The following is a 22,187-nucleotide window of genomic DNA, read 5'->3' on the forward strand; positions in this document are numbered from 1 at the left end:
TTTTCATTGAATAGATTGTTTCAAACTTTCACATGTATTTGTATCTTCTTATATATATATTTTCAGATTATTATTTCATTATTAAAATCGTAACTATATATATATATTAGTAAAATATTGTTTTATTTTCATATTCAAAAATATTGTAACATTTCACAAATTTAGAAAGTTTTTAAAAAATTAAACTTTTTGATTCATAGATTTATATTATCGAGTAAATAATTAAACATTTAGTTTTTGTTTAATTTTTAAAATAAACTATATAGTTAATTTGTTTTCATTGGTTTAAGGTAGTAAAGATTAATCATTGTTAGATAATATGATTTTTGTTATTTAAAAAAATATTTATAATTTTAAAAGTTAACATCGATAAATATTTAAATAATTAATATATGGAGGTATAGTATTACAACATTAAATTATATCTATTTTATTTATACTATCTATAAATCCAGTGGATCATCTATTTTTTAAATCCAATTATTGATAGTCCAATAAAAATTTCTGGTATGCCCAAAATTTAAATGATAAGATTAGAGATTAAATGTAACATGACTTTATAAGAATATGTCCATTAGGTTCATTTTTAAAAAAAAATCACACATAAATCAAGGTTGTGACTTATGTTTTAATATATAAGATTTTCAATGCAATTTACATATATATATATATATATATATATATATATATATATATATATATTTTGCCATTTTAAGTGACCAATAATTATTTAAATAATTTTATTTAATTAATTTTATATTAAATAAAAAATATTAGTATATTTTGTAATTATAATCCGTTTAAAATATGTCAAAACGATAATCACAAACAGAGAGAGAGTATATTTTATTGTTTCGGTGAGGAAAATACATGGGTATTATTCTTTTATATTTTTTTCAGATGGGAAAGTAGAAGAGCCTGAAATTGGCAAATTTGCTAATGCTTCAATGGCAAGTCTTTACAATATAAGAGCGACATGAAACTTATGTAAATAATTAAAAAACACCTCTATCCCCATTTAGTACACTATATAGAAGAATCAAATACAAATTATGAACAAGTAGGTGGTGGATGACACAAACCATACCCTCAAGGTAGGTGATATATCCATATGGAAAGATTTAAGCTGTTCTTCTAAAATCAGGACCACATCAACTTCACAAAATCTCTACCTTTCAGATAACCCTGAATCCATCAACTTTACCTTCTTCGTGATTAAAATCTCTCTCGGTCTAGGACCAGGAGAGACCGGGACCGATATCAATCATATCGTTATAGTCATGTGAATGTAACCATTGCAAAGGGCAATAGATTCTATGAGCCAAGACCTCAGTGTTGAGACAGCTACTACAAACTAAAAGATAGGATGATTCTTGTGGTTCTTGGGTCTGTCACGTTACTTAGAATGAAGAGAGAGCCTAAGTCTTGAAGAGAGAGCCTAAGTCTTTGCCATCAATGAAGTTTGGTTTTTGATTGATAAAGCTGGTCCCCTACTTCGGTATAAATTCCAATACATACCCATAGATTACAGAACCGATAAATCCAAAACTTTTCTTAGGCCAAAAGTGGTCACAGGATTCTTCAGGCAGCTTTGGTTCTCTCTTTTTTTTATTCAAACTGCAACTAGCTTTTACCCATTTACTCATTAAGACAACGTATTCCATCTGCCTATTAAACACAACGACCTAACCATATTACAACAGTAAGCTCTAGATATATACCCCTTACATTTTTATCATATTGTTTTATAGTCTATCCTAAGAAACCCCCGGTAGAAAAAGAAAGCTCAAAAACTTTTTCAAATTCTTGGATCGTCTGGAATGATGATGAGATGGGGAAGAAAGAGACCTGTTTCTTCTTCTTCTTCTTATGGGTTGTCTCGTGCTCATCCTGTTTCTTGGTTTTCAAAGTTGAGTGGTTCTTCTGACTTGAAACCTGCAAAAGAAAAGAAGCAAGATGATGAAAAATCAAGCAAAGCGTTACAGAGAGTATCAGTAGAAAAGGAGAACGCTGCAACAAGGTCAGCTAATATGGAGTCAACCGAGAAGTTCGAAGAGATAATGAGCAGTGTTGTGCGGAAGAAAGTAAGAGATTGCCATAGAGAGACGTGTGGCTTTCTGAAAGTAGAGGCAATGGATAGAGACAAAGGAACTGTAAGAGTTCAGGTGAACCGAGATAAGCAGAGATGTGAGAGACGTGACCAAAGGCTTCTCGAACAAAAGCCAAAGAGATCAGAACAAGACGCAGAGATCAAGGCCAAAAATCCAGCGGGAAGGACAGGAACAGGGAGTTACAGCAGAAAAGATTCTGTGATTCTTGGTCATACCGAATCAAAACCGACTCATCAGTGGCAAAAGCTCAAGGATATAAATCTACGAGAAATGAAGCTGAAGGCTGACCAACAGAGGAAATCTATGTACCTAAGAAGGGAGCTAAACAGATTAGGAACAAAAGAGAGCAACAAGGTTAGAGTCTTTTCACCAAGAGCATCTGAAAAATGCAGAGTTAGAGCTATCGAAGACTTGAAGAAGGCTAAACTTAGAGCACGGAAACACGAACACGAGCTTGTGAAGGAAGGAGCAGATAGAGAAATGGAGAACGAAAGCTTTGCATTAGTGAAATGCTCGAGCGATCCTCAGAGGGATTTTAGAGATTCAATGATCGAGATGATCATGGAGAATGGTATCAACCACCCTGAAGAACTCAAAGAGCTTCTGGTTTGTTATCTAAGACTCAATAGCGATGAATATCATGACATGATCATCAAAGTGTTTCAGCAGGTGCATCACGATTTAAATTTTCATTAGTTAAATTTAGATAGTTATAATATAATGATAAGTGCATGATTAACCATTCTGATTTGTTAGTAGTTTACGTTTCTACGATGCAATTTCCCTAAATAAAAAAATTATAAGCAAGACTATGAAATTGACAGATTAGTTTTTGGACATTACCGAGTTTTAATCGTTTATTAGTCCTTCACCAGCTAAGAACTCATGGACAACACCATCAACTTCAATCATGCTACATCCAGGCTTCTTGTTTACTCTTTCTGCTCTCATCTTTCTTCTCACCTCCGTAACCTCATCCCACCTTCCATTAGAAGCATACAAGTTTGACATCTGAACATAACCAGAAGTCTCCCCTGGATTCAATTCCAATAACCGATTCGCCAGGCTCTCCGCTTGTTCCGTTCGACCAAACCTTTTACAAGCACCAAGAAGAGATTCCAACAGCACCGAAGCCTCATCTGGTGGAACCTTGTTCACAAGCTCTTCAGCTTCCTCGAATCTCCCCAACCGACCAAGCAAATCCACCATACAACCATAGTGTTCAATACTCGGCTCAACCCCGTAAACACTACCCATCGTTTCAAAGAGTTTGCGAGCTTGGTCTAACAAACCCACATGATTGCATGCAGACAGAACAGCGATAAAAGTGACACTGTTCGGTTTAAAACCTTCGTAAACCATCTCTGAGAAGATCCCCAAAGCATCGTTCCCAAGACCGTGAACGCTTAAACCCGTGATCATCGAGTTCCATGTACTCACATCTTTCTTCGAAGCACTTCTAAACACTTCAACAGCCTTATCAATCCTCCCGCACTTCGAATACATATCCACAAGAGCCGTTGCTAAAAACCCATCAATCTCAACCCCATGCTTGTCGATATAAACACGCACCCATTCACCTTGACTCAACGATCCAAGATTAGCACACGCAGACAAAACACTAACAAAAGTAAAACCATCAGGCTCCTCGGCACAACTCTTAAGCATCTCATTAAAAACCTCCAACGCTTCTCCGTAACAACCCGCACGCGCGTAACCACTCACCATCGCGTTCCAAGAAACCAAATCCTTCACAGGCATCTCATCAAAACACTCTCTCGCCTCCTCAACCAACCCCGCCGCCGCGTAACAAGAAACCATAAAGTTCCAAGACTCGACATTCCTCTCTTCCATCTCATCAAACAACTCCCTCGCTTCCTCCACCAAACCCTTCTCCACAAAAGCACTCAACAACGAGTTCCACGAAACAACGTCTCTCTCAGGCATTTCATCGAGCACCTTACGCGCAACCTCAAACCACCCGCTCCTCGCATACACATTAACCAAAGTATTCTCCACAAACACATCCGAATCCAAACCAGACTTCAAGAAATGACCGTGGATCTGCCTTCCTTCCTCAACCCCGCGAAACGCAGCGCACGCTTTCAACGCGAACGTGAAGCTGTACTTATCCGGAGCCACAGGGCCGAGGAGCATCTCGCGAAACGCGGTCAGAGCGATCTCCGGGGTGGAGCTGTTGGCGTAGGCTCTGATGAGGGAGTTGTGAGTGAAGACGTTGGGGGTATCGATGCGGTTGAGGATGGAGTGAGCGTAAGAGACGGTTTTGGGTTCTGGGTTCGCGACGGCGTAGGCGATGAGTTTGCTCGCGGAGAACGTGTCGCGGGAGAGGCCGGTTTTGAGCATAAAGGCGTGGGCTTGTTGGATCTCTGAGAGAGATTTGGCTCTCTCTGTGAATGTCAGAATCGGCAGTGGAGTTGAGGAACAACAACTAGTAGTCATGTCTCTCGTTGTTCCCTTCTTCCTCACTCTGCAATAACGAGTTTAAACCGCAAGTTGATGTATTAATACTGTCATAAATGTAAGTCAAGTTCCTTGTTTCTGCTCAGGATATGTTGGGATGAGGATGAAGAGGGATGACGTTGCAGCTCTCTATTGACGTGTGTTCGGATCATATTTTGAATTTTTGGTATATTTTGGTATAGAGGTAGAAAACCGTTGGGATATTTTTACATTTCAGATCGAATTTGGGTATTTTAAATTCGGGTTCGGTTATTTCGAGTCGGGTTCGAATATTTAGATTTTGAACAAAAAAATTAAATTTTTCATTATTTAAATTTTTGTATTTAAAATATATACTTTTAACTTAGCTAGTTTTCTAATTTTTAATAAATTAAAATATTAATAGATTTGAAGATAAAACTTAAAAAAATAGAAAGACACTAGTTTAGTTATTATTTTAAAATTTTGGATGCAACTTTTGTTAATGTAAAAAACAAGAGCTTGATATATATCTTAAGTGAAGTGTATATATATCTTAAGTGAATGGCAAATGATATTGTTCATGATTATATGTATATTATCTGATTTTGAACCATGTGCAGAATCAATATAAATATTTTGAATAAAATTAGAGAAATAAACTATAAATATAGGGTCAAGTATTTATATGCCCGGTTATCTTCGGATATCCATTCAGGTTTAGATATTATCTGTTCGGATTCGGATATCGAATCTCTCCTAATTTAATACCCATTTGGATAATTTTGCTAATTTGGTACGGATTTCGGTTTGAGTTTTTCGGATCGGGTTCGGACATGCATGCACATATCGGTAGAATGCCCACCCCTAGTATAGACTCTAGATTAGTTTTTTTTTTCTTTACGGCAAACAAACAAATTTCATTCATAATTAGAGATTACAGGTCAATATTCAGTACTTCCAAAATACAAATTATTTTATAAGCAGATATATATATGTGCGTGAAACATTACAAAGATAAAAATATTTAAATTGTTTTATGCCTCTTTAGAATTTTAGAAAGAATATATATATGTATATGTATGTGAAAAGGTACACAGAATGCAACTATGTGAAACATATTTTAAATGTTGTCAGAATATATAACTTAGATCGGTTTATGTCGTATTACCAATCCTAAAATAATTTTCATAAGTTTTTTTAAATCTCGCTAGGGCTTCATTGGGTGGGAGGAGACGAGAGTATCGATGAATGAGCGGAAGCACTTGGTAGAGCAGAAACATCTACCGTTAGCCCATCTTTAACTCAGGATGTTAAGCGTTTTTTAAAGAGTGGACCCCCACACTTTTCGTAAAAAGGAGCTTCAAATGTTGTGAAATAAGAAACGGCTTCGGTCCGTTTGTTACACTATTTCGTGGGTCCCACGACACGTGCCGGTTTGCGATTGGTTCTGTTTTTAATTTTTTTTTTAAATCAGATAAAAAAAAAAAAAAAAAATTAGAAACCCAAACGTGTTTTACCCGATAATCATGCCCTAATATATCTTCTGATGAAAACCAGTTCGTCTTGACAAAGACGGTTGCATTCCTGACAATACCGACGATCAGCAGAGCCCTTGTTTGACACAATATCAACCTCAACACCATTCATTTCGATCTTATGGCCAGGCTTGATATAACGATCTCCCTAATATGCACTCAACATGTACAGTGGTGCAGCAAGCGTTGCACATGTAGATTAATAGATTTGTTTTCTTTATTTCCTCTTCGCACATCTCACACCATAATGACGAAGTCGGGACTTTCTCTACGCACATCTGACACCATAATGACGAAGTTGGAGTCCCATTGTGAACATCGTCGTCTATACGCACTGATGAGAATCGTAATTGCATTTCAACAATCGTCCTGGTAAAGTTGCGCATTTCAAGTCCAAGGAGAAGTGGCAATGAGGATCAGAACAAACAGCAATAACTGTTGAAGACGATAAGCCACAAGCCATACATTTATATGGATTTGACGACCCGATATCAAACCGTTGTTCCAGAAAGAGAGGATGTTGGTGGGCTGTATGGTTGAGTGCCTCGACAAAGGAAGCACATTTCACATCCATGTAAAACTCACAATCATCTATGTAACATCGATACATGAAACCACAAGAGTCTTGATTACATACGGAGCACGTGAAGACCCCTTCTTTGATTTTCCTTCTGATGCCTTCCAGGATCAGTGGATGACGATGTAACATATGGTCTATCCTCCTAGGAAGACGTCCACACGTGTCATGGAGAGAAAAGCCGCATTACTTGCAGTACAAGAAATTCCCCATATCAATTGGAAGGATGCAAGATTGACATACCTGGCCGCCCATCTTCACTTGTGCAGCATCACCGTGGAGTCTCGTTAGCTTGTGTTTGTGGCTAAAATGGTGTATTGCGATACCATCAATCTCAATGTGATCATCATTAAGTTCAGAGCTGACACACTCTAGTCCTTCGGGGACTTGTTTGTCCCACATTTCGCTCCTCGTCGCACAAAATGCATGGGCGACATAATCACACCTTCTCTCACGGCAAGTATATCCTTCATAATTTTCAGAAACACTTTCCTTTCAAATTTTACAATCTTTTCCACCAGTAATATAAATACGAAAGAGACGGTGTAAGTGACGTGTGATCTTTATAACATTCGGTAAGAAAATGCAGTTTCTGTGGATAAATAAATCGCATGGCACACATGTGTACCACAAACATTACAAACAACTGAGGTTTGTCTGCGAATGAAGAACAGGGAATGGTCATGAACGTTTGGCTCATCTATTGCAAGACAGCTCTCATGAAAATGAGAAGTACAGGTACGGCAATAGAATGTAGATCCAGAATGTATTTCCTCTTCACAAAGATTGCAAACTGTTTTGTTTTCTACGTATCTTTGCTTTTCGAGGAAGTGTCTTGGGTGATCTTTGGTGTTGAATTTCATGGTGGGTAACGTGTTTATGTGTATGGACGTGGATATAGTTAAATGTATCGAATATAATCGAACTGAGATAATGGGTCAATCGTTATGTTCAAACGACGACTTCGTTTAAAGTTTTGATCTCTACTATCTATCATTTGAGGTAAAAATATATACTTGTATTAATTATTCGTTTCTTTTAGGTACATCGAAGAAAAGGATATCTTCGGCTGTATAATGCTTGCACAAAGAGCATAGGTATCACTTATACTTTATACACGGACTCGTATAAATGAAATCGTGTAAAACTGTGTTTTTTCTCTGATGTCCAAGTTTAGTATCAATGATCAAATGTACGTAGTTTGTGTGTTTAGAATCAGTTATTTAGAACATACAAATTTTGTTCAGCTGTACAACTTGTCATAATTATCATAGATATATTCTCGGCGACGATGGATTTGCAGGGGCAGAAATTAATCAAGGTGCTTAAGTCACACAGTAGACTTGAAAATCAAGTCAATATTCCTCTGTAAAAGTGTGTATATATATATTGCTAAAACTAAAGAAGGAATATAGTTATAAGGTGAATTGTGTGAATATCCATAATAGCCAATAGGGAGAAAATTAAGAAAACAGCCATGACCATAATTTTTCACCAACCCTGAAGATACCCGCGCGTAATTGTGTGACACACAAGTAGGAATGTCAAACAGGTTGGTCCGTCCCATCCCGTCTCGTACCGCAGCGGGTTCGTCATCTCGCGGGTCAGGTCCGCGCGGACTACGGTCTCCGCCCTGCCAAAGTGCACAGTCCCTTACAGGCCGTTCTCCTGGCTGGATGCCAAAGGAGTGCATCAAGACGCTTCTTGACGCTGCAGGCTGCTCCAGGACGCTTCAGGCTGATCCACTACATACCTAAGTGCACATAATGAAGATACAAGAAGCATCTACTATTCAAGCTCAACAAAATTCAAAACAAGTTGCTACACTATTTGACAATAAGACACAATCACAAGCAGTCAACATCAATATATCAGAGATAGAACATGACAAACTAAGCTAAGCGGAATCAAATATCTGAGTAGTAAAATTTACAATGCTTTCAGCTCTGTTCGTATCTTCCTTTACTCCTTGTTCCCTTCAAAAACACACAAAAAAAAACACAGAGACTGAACACGAGTAATTTCACTTCAAGAAACTATCAATATCAGATTACAAGCTTAAAATGACATTCCAATTGCCATCACCAAAGATACTGAACGAGTTTCATACCTTCTTGGTGAAGAGGAGAAGCTTTGGTGCTGGAGCTAAGAAGACTAAAAGCTCCAGTGGTGGATCGAAGCTGAGGAGATCCAAAAGAAGAAGATAATCCACCTGAAATAAGGAGTTAGAGACTTAGAGTGTTAGAACAGATAAAATATAAATCCACAACAAACCATGTTTGAACTTTCTTTACCTGTGACATGTATGCAGTCACCGTCGATGAAGAACCCATCACCGGAGCTGGATCTTCGTCTTCGGTAGAGAGGGAGTTCAGAGACTTTTTCCGATGGCTTAAAGAAGCTCCACTCTTAGCGATATAAGACACATGGGAGTCCGGAAATATCATCCACCTTCAAATTTTGGTTACCAGAGCTTCATTTGTCGTCGGCGAACATCTATGGATGAATCGCCCTCTCTCTCTCTCTCTCTCTCTCTCTCTCTCTCTCTGCCCATCCCGCAACAAGTCTTGACCAGCGAAGGCCGCTACTCTGCAGGCTTACCAAATGCCGGTCCAATCTCACCCTGCAGCAAGTTTTACCGGGCCAGTCCCGCAGTCAATGTTCCACTTTGACATTCCTACATACAAGACATCTAAAACATAAAGGCTTGCAATTTTATAGTATTATTTTATAGTATTACAGGAGACATTGTTCTATTTAATCACATATAGTATAGAATATCAATTTTACAGTATTGTCTATACAAATAAATAAATAATATTTCATATATCCATTCCATTTACATATGCACTGGGCCATTACATGTAAATAAAAAAATATATGCTGAGTTTCAAATTTGATTATAGGTGCTATCAGTCTTTAAGTAGAGTGAAGATAAGCAGTATGAAATCTACAAATGTTTGAGTCGGGTCGACATTGGCATACGTCTACAAGACAATATAGACGTAAGATTCAATGCTGAGATCGAATTTCCAAGGAAAATTTTTTTCTGGCTACACGAAGTTTACGTTAATATGGTGGAAACCATCCAATATATGAAAATGTGTCAACAATTACACGAAGTTTATGTTAATACATGTCACATGTACGAAGTAAATAATAATATGGTGGCAACATCACAATAGGGTTTAATTGATTTTAAGCTAAGTTAATAGGGTCAATCCGTAATTTACTAAACTTAATGATTTATTAAGTTTAGTAAATTTATTAATTTTAATAAGTTTAATAAATTTAAATTAAGTTTAATAAATTTATTAAATTTATTAAGTAAGTTTAATAAATTATTAACAAAATCAATTAAATTTATTTAACTTAATAAATCATTAAATTTATTAAGTTTAATAAATTACGGATTGACCCTATTAATTTAGCTTAAAATCAAGTAAATCCGATTAATGATGTTTCCATCATATTATCATTTACTTAGTACATGTGACATGTATTAACATAAACTTTGTGTAGTTGTTGACACATTCTCGTACATTGGATTGGTTTCCACTGTATTAGCGTAAACTTCGCGTAGCTAGAAAATTCTTTTCCAATTTCCAATGGTTAAGTTCTGAGTTATGTACATGTCTCTAAGCCAGCTGGAAGAGGTGTACTACCACCTCATTTTTCTATCTAATCGTATAGCTCAAATTCGATTCCAATGGTTAAGTTCTGAGTTATGTACATGTCTCTAAGCCAGCTGGAAGAGGTGTACTACCACCTCATTTTTCTATCTGATCGTATAGCTCAAATTCGATTCCAATGGTTAAGTTCTGAGTTATGTACATGTCTCTAAGCCAGCTGGAAGAGGTGTACTACCACCTCATTTTTCTATCTGATCGTATAGCTCAAATTCGAAGCTGCACGATTCCAAAACTAGGTGATAATCTTGTACGTATACAAAATCTTACATAGGTGTTAAGTGTGAAGGGACATACATGTGATGATGAAAAGCAGAACCAGACCCAAATACTTACAACCTGATAATGAACTGGTATATTACAAGAAACTAAAAGACAGATCTTTCAAGAAGTCAGATGTCCAAGCTGTTCTGTAATTGCATTTACATTCCTCGAAGTCCACCAACATTTCTCACTTCGATCTTCACCTTTATCCTCTTTCCTCTCTGGTTGAACTTCCCGTTGCTCGGTTGAGCCAGGATTCTCTGTCAAAAACTGCTGCCAGAAGACATCATTCACTCCTGCTGCTGGTGGAGGAGGAGGAGCAACAATGTTCTGTTCTTCTGAAACATCAGGCTCAGAGTTCATGTCCATGATCTTGACAGGAGGAGATTTAGGACACGTGTCGATACTTAGCTGGATGCAAGAAAGAGGAGGGCTTTGAGGACAAGTAGATGATTCATCCACATCAAGTATCATCATGCTTCTTGTTGATTGTGCCATGCCCTCACAAGAATCATCAGATACAGATACAAGATTCTCCCAAACCTCTAACTGTTCCACCTGATGTTCTGTTTCATCTGAAGCGCTCGTAGAGCCTTCCTCTCTCACAACAACACAAGTCCGGTTATCTTCCAACATCCTAGGGAGCCTCCTCTTCCTCTCGTTCGTGTCAGGTAGACACGGCGAGAGATTTAAAGCAAGCTCTGGTGTTTCCATAACCTGAGAGACATAAGAATCCATTGTTTTCTGACGCTTCTCCATGTGTTGCAACTGATCTTTCAGCGTCTTAACGTGTTGCTCAAACACATCTCGTTCTTGCTCTTGTTTATGTAACTTCTGAAGCAACCCTTCTTTCTCCTTGGTGAGTCTCTCGATCTGACTACTCATTCTCAGCCGTTCTGAATCCGTCAACGGGTTCTGCTGAGATTGGAGGTTAGGTAGAGAGTGGCTGTGAACGGGTTTGCGTCTATGAATGTTCTTCATAAGATGAGGTTGGCCTCTCACGAAATCATCATTCGCAAACTCCCACTGCTCAGGATCAGCTTTTCTAAAACCCTACAAAACAAAAACCTCAACTGAACTTGGCCCACAAGGAAAAGATCTTTTGATCTTTAGGTTTGAAAAAAAAAAAACAGAGGAGTAACTTAACACTTACGTATGTGTTAAGCTGACGGATGAAGCTAGAGAAGTTGTTGTGCTTGAAGAATCTTGGAAGAAGGTCTCTTGAAAACTCTGGTGGGTTCCAAACGATGAAGCTTCTGTTGCTCCGACTCCACGAGACGATTGAATCAGAGGAGGAATCATCAACCATCTCGTATGTTTTTGTGAGGAAAGGTGGGAGTGAGCTTGATGAGCCTCCATGATTACTCTCATCCATCTCTAACACACCTTAAATCTCACACAAGAGCAGAACAAAGAGACTCTTGTTACCAAAGATCAAAACTTTCAATCCTAGAAGCTAAAGATAGAAAAGCTCTGTTTTAAAGAAAAATAGAAAAGCTCTGTTTTAAAGAAAAACCCTAAAAAAAGCTTTGAACTTTAACAAAGTGGGAGACGAATCTCTTAAACCCAACACTGTTTAGCAATGAAGCTAGAAACTTCTTAAAACCCTTATGAAAATTCAACGAGTTTTGATCACTTTTCGTATTAAATCAGAGGAAAAAACAAACTTTGCTTCTCGAAAACTCTCTACTTCTCGAACACAACAAGCTTCTGGACTTGTGGTATTTATTCAGACAGAGAAGTTGAAAGTTGAAACAGTTTGTCTTCTTATGCATCTCGCGGCCAAGACGACGACCGAAGAAAAGTAAACCAGTCGATCGATCGACCCGGTCATTCAATAAGAAGAAAAGTCAAAGGTCTCGTCCATTTTTGAATAATAAAAACTACGCCTTTAACGGACGAACAAACAATAGACAAAATAATTAGCCTTTTAAGATAAAAAAAAGGTACGAATCGCAACGCAACACCCAAGTTTGTAGAGAGAGAGATTGGGTTTGGTGGAAATTTTATTTGTTTTTATTGTTTTTTGAGATGGTGTGGGAGCTGTTTTAATATATGCTGTACTTTTTAATTATATCAAGTCAATGAAATGTATCAACGAAAAATCTTACATATCTTGTTTGTGTATGTTGAAGCGTTTATGACCGTAAGAAATTTTATAGGGATTTTATTAATAAATAAAGTCATTTAGGATTTTACGAAAGGATCAGCTAAAACATCCGTAAATTTTTATTCGATTTGTTATCTGCTTTCGATTCGAATCAAAAAATCTAGATACCAATCTACAAAGCAAATCAAATACTAATATGCAATATCCACAAGAAATAAAACAAATCATAAATACTAAAATCATTATATACATATGTTTAAAGAATTTATATATAAGTATTATATATTTATGTAAATTTTACGATATTTCTATTTATAAAATTTATTATATTAGTTATTAGAATTTTAAAAAGAAAATAAATTTTTGTTTTTGTAATTAAATATTATTATTTTATATTATTTCCTTATTTTTAATTCTTATTCTATTTGTATAGATCAAATCGGATATACGGTTAAAATATAAAATTTTCCAAATATCCGGAACACCGAATATTTGGATAGTTACATATCAATAATTAATTATTCAAAAAAATGGATCAGAATACAAATAATTTCGATAAATAATTAAAGAAAGTCTTCCGATATTTTTGAAGGCATAAAATCGAAAATTTCTAAAATATAATAATCGAAAAATCTCATTTGAATATTCAAATGTGATAGCATTTAGTAACCACTGGTGTACTTATCATGCCTTTTTTGTTTTCTTTTTCTTTTAACATCTTTTGTGAGTTTTGATGAAGTCATGAAACAATAAAAGGTTATTGAACTGAATTAGTGAAAATGCAGTTTTCTTAGTTACGGGTCAACTTAGATTACTTACCTTGTGTATTGTAACTCCTTCCATAATAATCAAAAAGTAGTCGCGGGTATGTCGTTGCACTAAAATAATTGCATTGCGTGTAGTCTAGAAGGCCAGTCCCTTAATTGTAAGACTATCTAGCTATGCTAAGAGATTGAGTATTTTGCTTGAAAACTGCATCATAGTTACAAAACTTACATTTAATTATCCCCAGTTGAAGTGGCTTCGCGGACCGAATATCATTTATTGTGTAAACCGTCCCGGATCCTGAGAGGAGTCTTCTCCATTGACTGTCTCTAATACAAATACCTATTTTATTGTGTCTTTCATTGCCTTTAGGCCTGGGCAAAAGGCCCGAATCCGATTATCCGAACCAAACCCAGTCCGTTTAAGGTGGTATGGGTCGGTACCGGATCTTTAGAAAAAACCGAATGGGCCTGAATGTTTGATAATGTCGGGTGTCGGGTCGGATCGGATATAACCCGAGAGACCGAATGGTTACACCCGAAACCCGCCCCTCGTTAACCATAATCCTCTTTTTCCCTATTGAGATCGAATTTTGATTTCTCTTGATCTTCGAGGGGAGAATCCATGAAACATTTTCAAAATTTCGATCTCCCAAGATATCCTCACCGAAATTATTTCCTATCTCCGATTATCGGATATCTCCAATTGTTTTCGCACATCGTATCCGATTCTCTACCTCGATTTGAAACCGAAACCCTAAGTCTAAGATCCTATAAATACTTCTGCTATCATCATCGTCTCCTCTATCACATAACTCAAGTAATCAAGCAGAGGTACTCCTCCTTTTACAGAGTACTTGATGCTTGTTTCATTTTCTTTTTGCTTTCGAGTTTTTGGGTTTTGGTAGAATTTTTTAGATATAAAATCTTCTATTTTGTTTCGTATTAATCAAGCATCACGAGTAATCATAGGGTCTTTTACATGAAATAGTTGCCTTGTGCAATGATTTCATCACGAGTAAACATACTATATGTTCCAGAAAAAAATTATAAATGTAGCAATGAGCTGTTTTGTTTTAAGGATACTATATGTTTTGCTTTTGTTTCGTACATGTTGATGTTTGTTCTTGAGCTATGAGCTATGAGCTGAGTGTTTTGTAAGAAACTAATAACTTGGATTATTTCTTTTGATGTTACTGATGGTAATTTTTTCTCATTCTCTTGCAGATGGTTGCCTCATCCTCCAAAATCCCACACAGTGTTGAAGAAACCATGGATGTTGAAGCTCAAGTTGAAGGAGAAGAGTACCAATGTACTCAAAACCGAGGGAAGACCATCGATGGAGATGCAACTTCTGGTGTATCTTCTCAGTCAAAGAAGGTGATGAAAGTTGTTGTGCCAAGGTCTGGTGTCTGGAAGCATTTCACCCGAACCAAAAAAAGTCGTGACAGATGCATCTGCCACTATTGTCAGAAGATTTTCTCATGCGCTACCAAATCAGGAACATCAAACCTCCAGAAGCATATGTCCATCTTCAAAGAGTACCAAGCATGGTTAACCAGTCACGGAACGAAACAAATATAGATCAACACTGATGGCAATTTGAAGTCATCAAAAGTTGCAGAGGCTATTTTCAGAGAGGCATCAAATGAGTTGATTGTGCTAGCAGAACTGCCTCTTTCATTTATTGAAAGCACTGCTTGGAAACACTTATGCAGAAAGGTAATCCATTTAATAAACCCTTACCTTTTTTATCTTCTTTTTACATGTAACATTACTAATACGTTTGTTATTAACACTTGCAAGGTAAACCTTTACAAACCACACTCGAGAAGGACTGCAACTAGAGACAACGTTGAGATGTATGTGAGGAAGAAAGCAGCTTTGAAAAACATGCTTCGCACAACCAAACAAAGAGTGTCACTTACAACTGACATATGGGTTTCACAGGTCACATGTAACTTATCTACAGCTTTTACTTCATTGTTTTATTTATGCTATTCGTTGTTCTACGCATATGATATATTTATAAAGTCATTTTTTTTATTTCTAAAGTCTGACTTTGTTGTTTAATTTGTAATAGGTGCAAGTTACATGGTGATAATTGTCCACTTCGTTGACGCAGCTTGGCAGATGAAGAAGCTTATCATAGGCTTCAAGTATGTGATGGACCATAAAGGTCAAACTATCACAACTGTCCTCTTGGAGTGTTTAGCTGAATGGGGGCATTGAAAAGGTATTTTGCATCACGGTAGACAATGCAACTGCGAATACTTCTGCCATTAGGAGATTCCATAGTGATTTTAGTGATGTTTCCCCTGAGGCTTTAGTTCTAGATGGGAATTTCTTACACGTGGGGTGATGTGCTCACATCATTAATTTAATTGCTAAGGAGGGTTTGACCGAGGTAGGAGAAAACGTGTTAGCCATTAGGAACGCTATTCAGTATGTTTGTTCTTCAACACCTACGCTTAATGCATTTGATCTTAGAGTCACCACTGGGATAATGAGTCGGGGTAGCTTGCCTGTGGATATTAAGAATATATGGAACTCAAACTTCATTATGCTGTCTAGGGCTCTTCAGTTTAGAGCTGCGTTTGATAGGATGGAGGCAGAAGGTAGGTTGTATAATGATTATTTTTTGGAGATGGAAAATGGGGCTAAGAGGTGTGGACCGCCTTCTTTGAGAGACTGGAGTGCTGTTGAGAAGCTTAAGAGGTTTCTGATAATCTATTACAACAACACTTTGGTTGTTTCTGCCTCATCGAAGGTGAACTCTTACAAGTGCTACGGTGAGATAGTGACTATAGAAAGAAACCTTACTGCAGTGGCCAACAGCTTCAATCATGAGTTGTGTGTGAAAGTGTCGGAGATGTTGCAGAAGTTTCTCAAGTAATGGGATGGTATGAAAAGTGTCAACAGGATGATGATCTTAGCCACGGTTTTCGATCCAAGGAAGAAGATGCAATTTGCAAAGCTGTGCTTTGAGAAGCTCTATGAAAAGGACAACTTAGAGTCTAAAGCAATGATGTAATCTGTTGGTGATCTTCTCAGGTCTATGTTCAAGGAGTACAACACACGTTTCAGATGGTCTAGTGGACAAGCCTCTCAGTCAAATCACGCATCATCATCTTAGCCTCCTCCAGAGTCACAAGATCAAGGCCCAGATAGAATGGAGCTGGTGGTTGAAGATTTTGGTTATGAGAGGATGGATTGTGTGTACAAGGAGTTGGTTGCTGAAACGGGAGATGATAGAAGGGATGAACTTGACGTGTACTTGAAGGAGGCAGTTGAAAATCCTAAGCTCTTGCTTGGTATTGAGTTCGACATTCTCTCTTGGTGGAAGGTTCACAAGATGAAGTATCATGTGCTTGCTGAAATGGCGAGAGATCTCCTCGCCATGCAAGTTTCATCAGTGACATCTGAAAGTGCTTTCAGCACAAGTGGTAGGATCTTGGAGCCATATCGAAGTTGTCTAAGTCATTACATGATAGAAGTTCTCATGTGCACTGAGCAATGGATGCATGCTGACATCAAGGTGAGTGAACAAGTCACTACAAATGAGCAAATGCTTGCTGATGTGGAGTTGCTTGATCGACTTCAGAAAGGTTTGTCTATCGCTTCACATACTTTCTTTTTACTATCTTCTATACTTTATGTGTTTATGCTACCTCGTTTCTTATACTTTGTTTTTATGTTGCAGAGTTTCAAGCCCATCAGCTTGATGATTGAAGCTTCAAGGTCGAAACATGAAGTAGAAGAAGGCGGGTGAAGGTTGAAGCATGGAGCTTGAAGTTTTCAGCATTTGGTTTTTATTTCTTTGAAGTTTGAATAATGAATGTTTCTCATTTTGATTTTAAGAATTTGGTTATGGCTTTAGCTTTGTTTGAATTCACTGAGTTGTTAAGTTTTTCACTCTACTATCAATAATAAAGGTGCTTTCGTTTTATATATGTCTTGCCTTAGGGGTTCTGAGTATTTTGAACGTTTCTTTTATGTGTTTTTGTACTTACTTGCATTGCAAGTTACAAATTTTTTTTTGTTTTATAATGGTTACATTCGCTACAAGTGGTACATTTAAGAACCGAAATACAGATGGACACTCGATACCGAAAGTATTCCGGGTCATACCGGTTCCACACCAGTCTACCAACCCCAACCCGAACCATATAGCCCCGAACCGAGACCGAACCGATCTTCAAATTTACCCGAATGGGGCTTGTTTTTGTTAACCATGAAAACCCGACCCCGATTAGGATGGAACCGACACCCGAATGGTACACCGGTTGCCCAGCCCTAATTGCCTTCTTTGCATCTTTGTAAGTATATGATCGACTAAGTTAGTAAGTAAAAGATTATAGTGTTTTGACTTCCATAGTGGACCAGTGGTGAAAGAGTTCAAAAAGGTTGGCTATATCATCTCCATGCTTGCTGCAACTGTATTAATTTAGATGGGTATTGTAGATCCTAAATTGGGTTCGATTCGTCGAGAATGGATTTTGTTCTTTGTGCCGAACAACATCGAAATATCGGGAGAAGGAAGGATCGTGACTGAACTCGGGATCGAGCTGCCTACGTACCCGTCAAGGGATCAAGTCTAAGCGTAGTTCGGTTATCATCATCTCGAAAGAGATGTCGGTTTCACTGGTCTCGAGCGTGACATCGGCTTCTTCAGTTCTCGAGAGAGACGTCGGTTTATCTCTTATCATCTTGGACGAGAGGTCGTTTGAGTTTGGCCAGGAAGTCTTTAGGAACTCAGGGTTCAATATCGGTGAACAAGGACTCGTGTCTTGTTCATTGTGGTGGAGAGAATTCGACGTTGTGAGCATTACGTAGACGTCATTGGGATGGCGGTGAAGAATGATATGGTCTCAGGTGGATGACGCTCTATCCCTCAATAAGCCATAATCCTCTTTAATTAAATAGGAAGATCGTGAACAATTGTATTCATGGTCGTGAGTTCTCGTGAGCTTCAAAAGTGGGATCCTTGTGAAGATAACTTTCTTGTCCTTTACTTTCTCTACATATTCTTTTGTTGTTACACATGCTCCTCTTCTTCAGCTTTGACATATTCTCGCGTTGAATGAGGCCGAGATTCTAGGAGGTCGACAACTAACATATTTGATCCAATCTAGAATAGTAATCAACGCCCAATATTAATGGACGAGATTTGTACCAAATCTCGGTCCAACAGCTACCAGTGCTTTAGTATTGTGTTCCATCTCATTATATGTTGAAACAAGCTCTTGAAAGGCATGCAAGCTCTTCAAAGGGTAAATGCAACCATTAGTAAATTTGCATTTTGTGAGAAAAAAAATTAATATAATTATATATTTTGTAACGAAAAAGCCGGATTTGAACCCGAAATATTAAAACATCACATAGATTTAGTTTCTTATTAAAACACTTATTCATATTAAAGTAGCCGCATGGGTGTATGTAGATATGAAAATTTATTTTCTTTAGTAATTATTGTTGTACCTGTACGTTTGTACATCTCATGCCTTCTTGTGCATCTAGGTGAAATTCAAATTTATTAAGTGCATACGTACGTGCTTAGTTCACTGTCCCATCTTGACGTCTCTAAGAAAATAATTAAAATTGTTTTCAGTCAGAATATGAACTTCCGATAAAACAAACAATACTTATTAAATAAAGCATTCAATGCACATACAAAAAAAGATAAGCATGCAACATAATATGTTTTTAATATTAACCACAGGTATTTCGGGCATATTAAAGGGCTTAGACTAATTCACTAAAAATGTGTAGTTCAGGGATCGATCATTTCTTCGGATATTCAAATGAATCTCAAATCATAGTCTCATAATTGCATAATATGGATTTAGCATCGTGATGTTATTTCGAATCGGGATCGATTGATTCTTCAAAATTCGTTTGCCACTACACTACTTTTGTGTGGTTGAAATGCGTTTATTTTATTTATTTGTTTTGTCATAGTACAGCTTTTACAGAAAAATATTATTATATTGTTTTATTACGCTGGAACTACTGTTTCAGCTTTGAAGTCCGGCTTTTGGAGTCGGAGTAGAGTCGGGCGAAGTGTCTCCTTCATTTATCAAACTCATGTTATCTAAGTCAGATAGATTACACATATTAGGTAACGTATGTGTGATTGATAACTTTGTATATGTCCATATAACACACACACACACATATGTATATAAATACATAAAGGCAAGTCTGGCTAATATTAGCCGTGCCCACAAGGTAAAATAAAATAAAATCGCCTACGGCATCATTTCATATAAAATTGGAGGCCTAGATAATTGGTTTAGTGGTAAGCATCTCATAATTATTTAGAATTTGATATCCATAAACGAGAAAAGAAAGGAAATGCCATTGTTAAATTATGTTCTTAAAGTGAGTGGAAAAGAATTGATAGAAAAATAACTTTGCTACAGTCGCTCTTAATAAAATTAATAGACAAATCATTTTTAATCATTTTGTAGCAGAATTAGTGAGATGTTTCTTTTTTTGTAACACAGTGAGATGTTTTTCTATATCTTTCATTTCACATGGTGATATTTAAGAGAGTTTCCAAATTCCACCGTTTTATTCTCTTATATAAACTATGTCGTCCCTAATTTTATGTAGGTGTAATAATAAATGAGGTTAACTAAGTCAAATGCGGAAGTGAGATTAGACAAGGCTTTCTTATTGAAAACTGCAGCTGGTGATAAGCAATGCAATATTACAATAGTGCTTGTTAAGTATTTTTAAATTTCAACTGAGTGTAAAAGATGTGGGTATTTAGACCAAGAAAATCAAGTTGTCTAGTTGCTAATCAGCCAGAGATTTTAGATTCGGGTTGCTCGTTTAATATAAATGATGTTGTAAAAGAAGTGATTCAACAACCATAAAAGTTATTAATGCATCTACTGATAACCCCATCGCATTGCATAATACTCTTATAGCCTTTCATACAGTATAGAAGCAGCTTATATATGACATTTCAAACATCATCGGAGATGTCCCTAGCCTTTTTATGTGTAGAAGCAGAACCCATAATCCTTATTACCAATGTAAATGTTGCAGCTTGCTGCACCTACTCTTTATGTGTTCCAAAACGCCATCACTACTCCAATATTTGGTCATCCTCTTGCTTCGTATCACTAAGCATTCCTTCTTCGGATCTATGGACTAATTCAGAATATAGAAGTAACTTTGGTGGCAAATTCACCATTTAGACTTAGATTTCAAAGTTTGAGATGGCGATCCTTTTAAAAACAATCAAAGAGGAAGAAGATCAACTTAACCAACATAAAATTTTAAGAGATGCAATCATCGTAAGAATATGGAAATGTGAGGCTTGAGAAAGCTGTGGCCCGCCATTTAGAAGATTATAGAAGTTCATGACAAGTCTTTCTTTTCTATTGTGATTGTGGTTATTGTGTTTGTTGCTGCGGTGTAATCATCAATTGATTTTTAACCCGATTAATTATCAAATTTTATAGGTGATATTTGATCATTTATATGTTTTAAATATACGATTTTGTGGTTGATAGCAGTTGTAGGCATTTTGCGATAATCATAAAAACGCTATAAATCGCTCTAAATCGCTTCAGACCTTTTAAATCAAAAACTGGTCTCCGCTAACTTTTGCGGTTGCAGACGGTTACAGATGAATAAATAAATATAATAATATTTTAAATAAAAATATATATACATTTTATATTTAAATTTAAATTAATTAACAGTATCATAATTTAATTTATAAAAACTTTAAACCAAAATTATTCATTATAATTTTAAACATTAATATATATACATATATAAAATATATACATACATAAACGAAACAACATATTCTTTTAAAAGTTCTAATATAAATCTCAAAACAAGTTTTATTGACATTATAACTTTGTTATTTTAATTATATTTTATTAATAATTATCATATTTTATCATAATAGTATATTTTGATATTTTATAAGGTTATAAACTTATAATGTGTTAATATTTTTAATTCATTATTAAACCGATGCAATACCTCATAATCAATCAATCACAAAAATTCTATAAACGCACCAATTTTTAATCTTTCTACTAGTCGTACAAATTGCTTGTTAGCGCCAACTATTTACATTCGTAAACTTTTACAACCGCAACTGTAATTGCTACGTTTCAACCGGTCAGATTCTTAGTGAAAATAATAATGTGAAAGGTGCTCATATATACTATTATTTTAATTACATAGATTAAACAGAAAAGGAGAGTAATTAACGGAACTAAGAAAAGGCAAACGAGTCACGAGCAATGACCAGTTGATAGGAAGCAGATCGGGAGCATCACGTGACCCACCCGATTTAACGGTCATGATTGGATATGAAAACTATTAGTGGTGGTCCCCACCAAACGAAAGGTCACCTGTCACAGTCCTCAAGATGCCACAATCTCTGCCACGTACCTTGCATTCACATTTATTTCTAGTTAATTAACTAAAATAATTATTTGAGCTATAATCTTAGATTAGTAACATAATATGTTTTCTATTATAATCCCTCTTTAGACATGGATAGTCCATAGTTGGAAAACTGCTGTCACTGGATAAGAATAATGTTATAAAAAAATCAGGTCTATGATGTACAAAATAAATATAGCTATTATAAAAGCGGCTTGATATTCTTGACTTTTTGTGTACTTTCAAAATAAAAAGATATAATCGTTCAACC

At 36.4% G+C, this 22,187-nt stretch overlaps 3 protein-coding genes across 3 annotated transcripts; 1 reads left to right on the forward strand and 2 right to left on the reverse strand.

Annotated features, from left to right (window-relative positions):
- Nucleotides 1–909: 909 nt before the first annotated feature.
- On the reverse strand, nt 910–4,731 carry LOC106423192 (pentatricopeptide repeat-containing protein At4g18840). The gene is made up of 2 exons (XM_013863973.3): nt 2,955–4,731; nt 910–1,935 (listed from the first exon to the last, which is right to left on the reverse strand). Exon 1 carries the CDS (start codon nt 4,569–4,571, stop codon nt 2,961–2,963), a length of 1,611 nt encoding a protein of 536 aa, XP_013719427.1. The 5' UTR covers nt 4,572–4,731; the 3' UTR covers nt 910–1,935; nt 2,955–2,960.
- Nucleotides 1,821–3,220, forward strand: LOC106423193 (transcription repressor OFP5-like). The gene has a single exon (XM_013863974.3). It carries the CDS (start codon nt 1,821–1,823, stop codon nt 2,805–2,807), a length of 987 nt encoding a protein of 328 aa, XP_013719428.1. The 3' UTR covers nt 2,808–3,220.
- Nucleotides 4,732–10,590: 5,859 nt separating the features above from the next.
- Nucleotides 10,591–12,637, reverse strand: LOC106423196 (heat stress transcription factor A-4a). The gene is made up of 2 exons (XM_013863979.3): nt 11,772–12,637; nt 10,591–11,671 (listed from the first exon to the last, which is right to left on the reverse strand). The coding sequence occupies exons 1-2, from the start codon at nt 11,991–11,993 to the stop codon at nt 10,739–10,741; spliced, it is 1,155 nt and encodes a 384-aa protein (XP_013719433.1). The 5' UTR covers nt 11,994–12,637; the 3' UTR covers nt 10,591–10,738.
- Between the last annotated feature and the right edge of the window lie 9,550 nt (nt 12,638–22,187).

Source organism: Brassica napus, chromosome C1 (assembly GCF_020379485.1).
Source record: "Brassica napus cultivar Da-Ae chromosome C1, Da-Ae, whole genome shotgun sequence".
NCBI lineage: Eukaryota > Viridiplantae > Streptophyta > Magnoliopsida > Brassicales > Brassicaceae > Brassica > Brassica napus.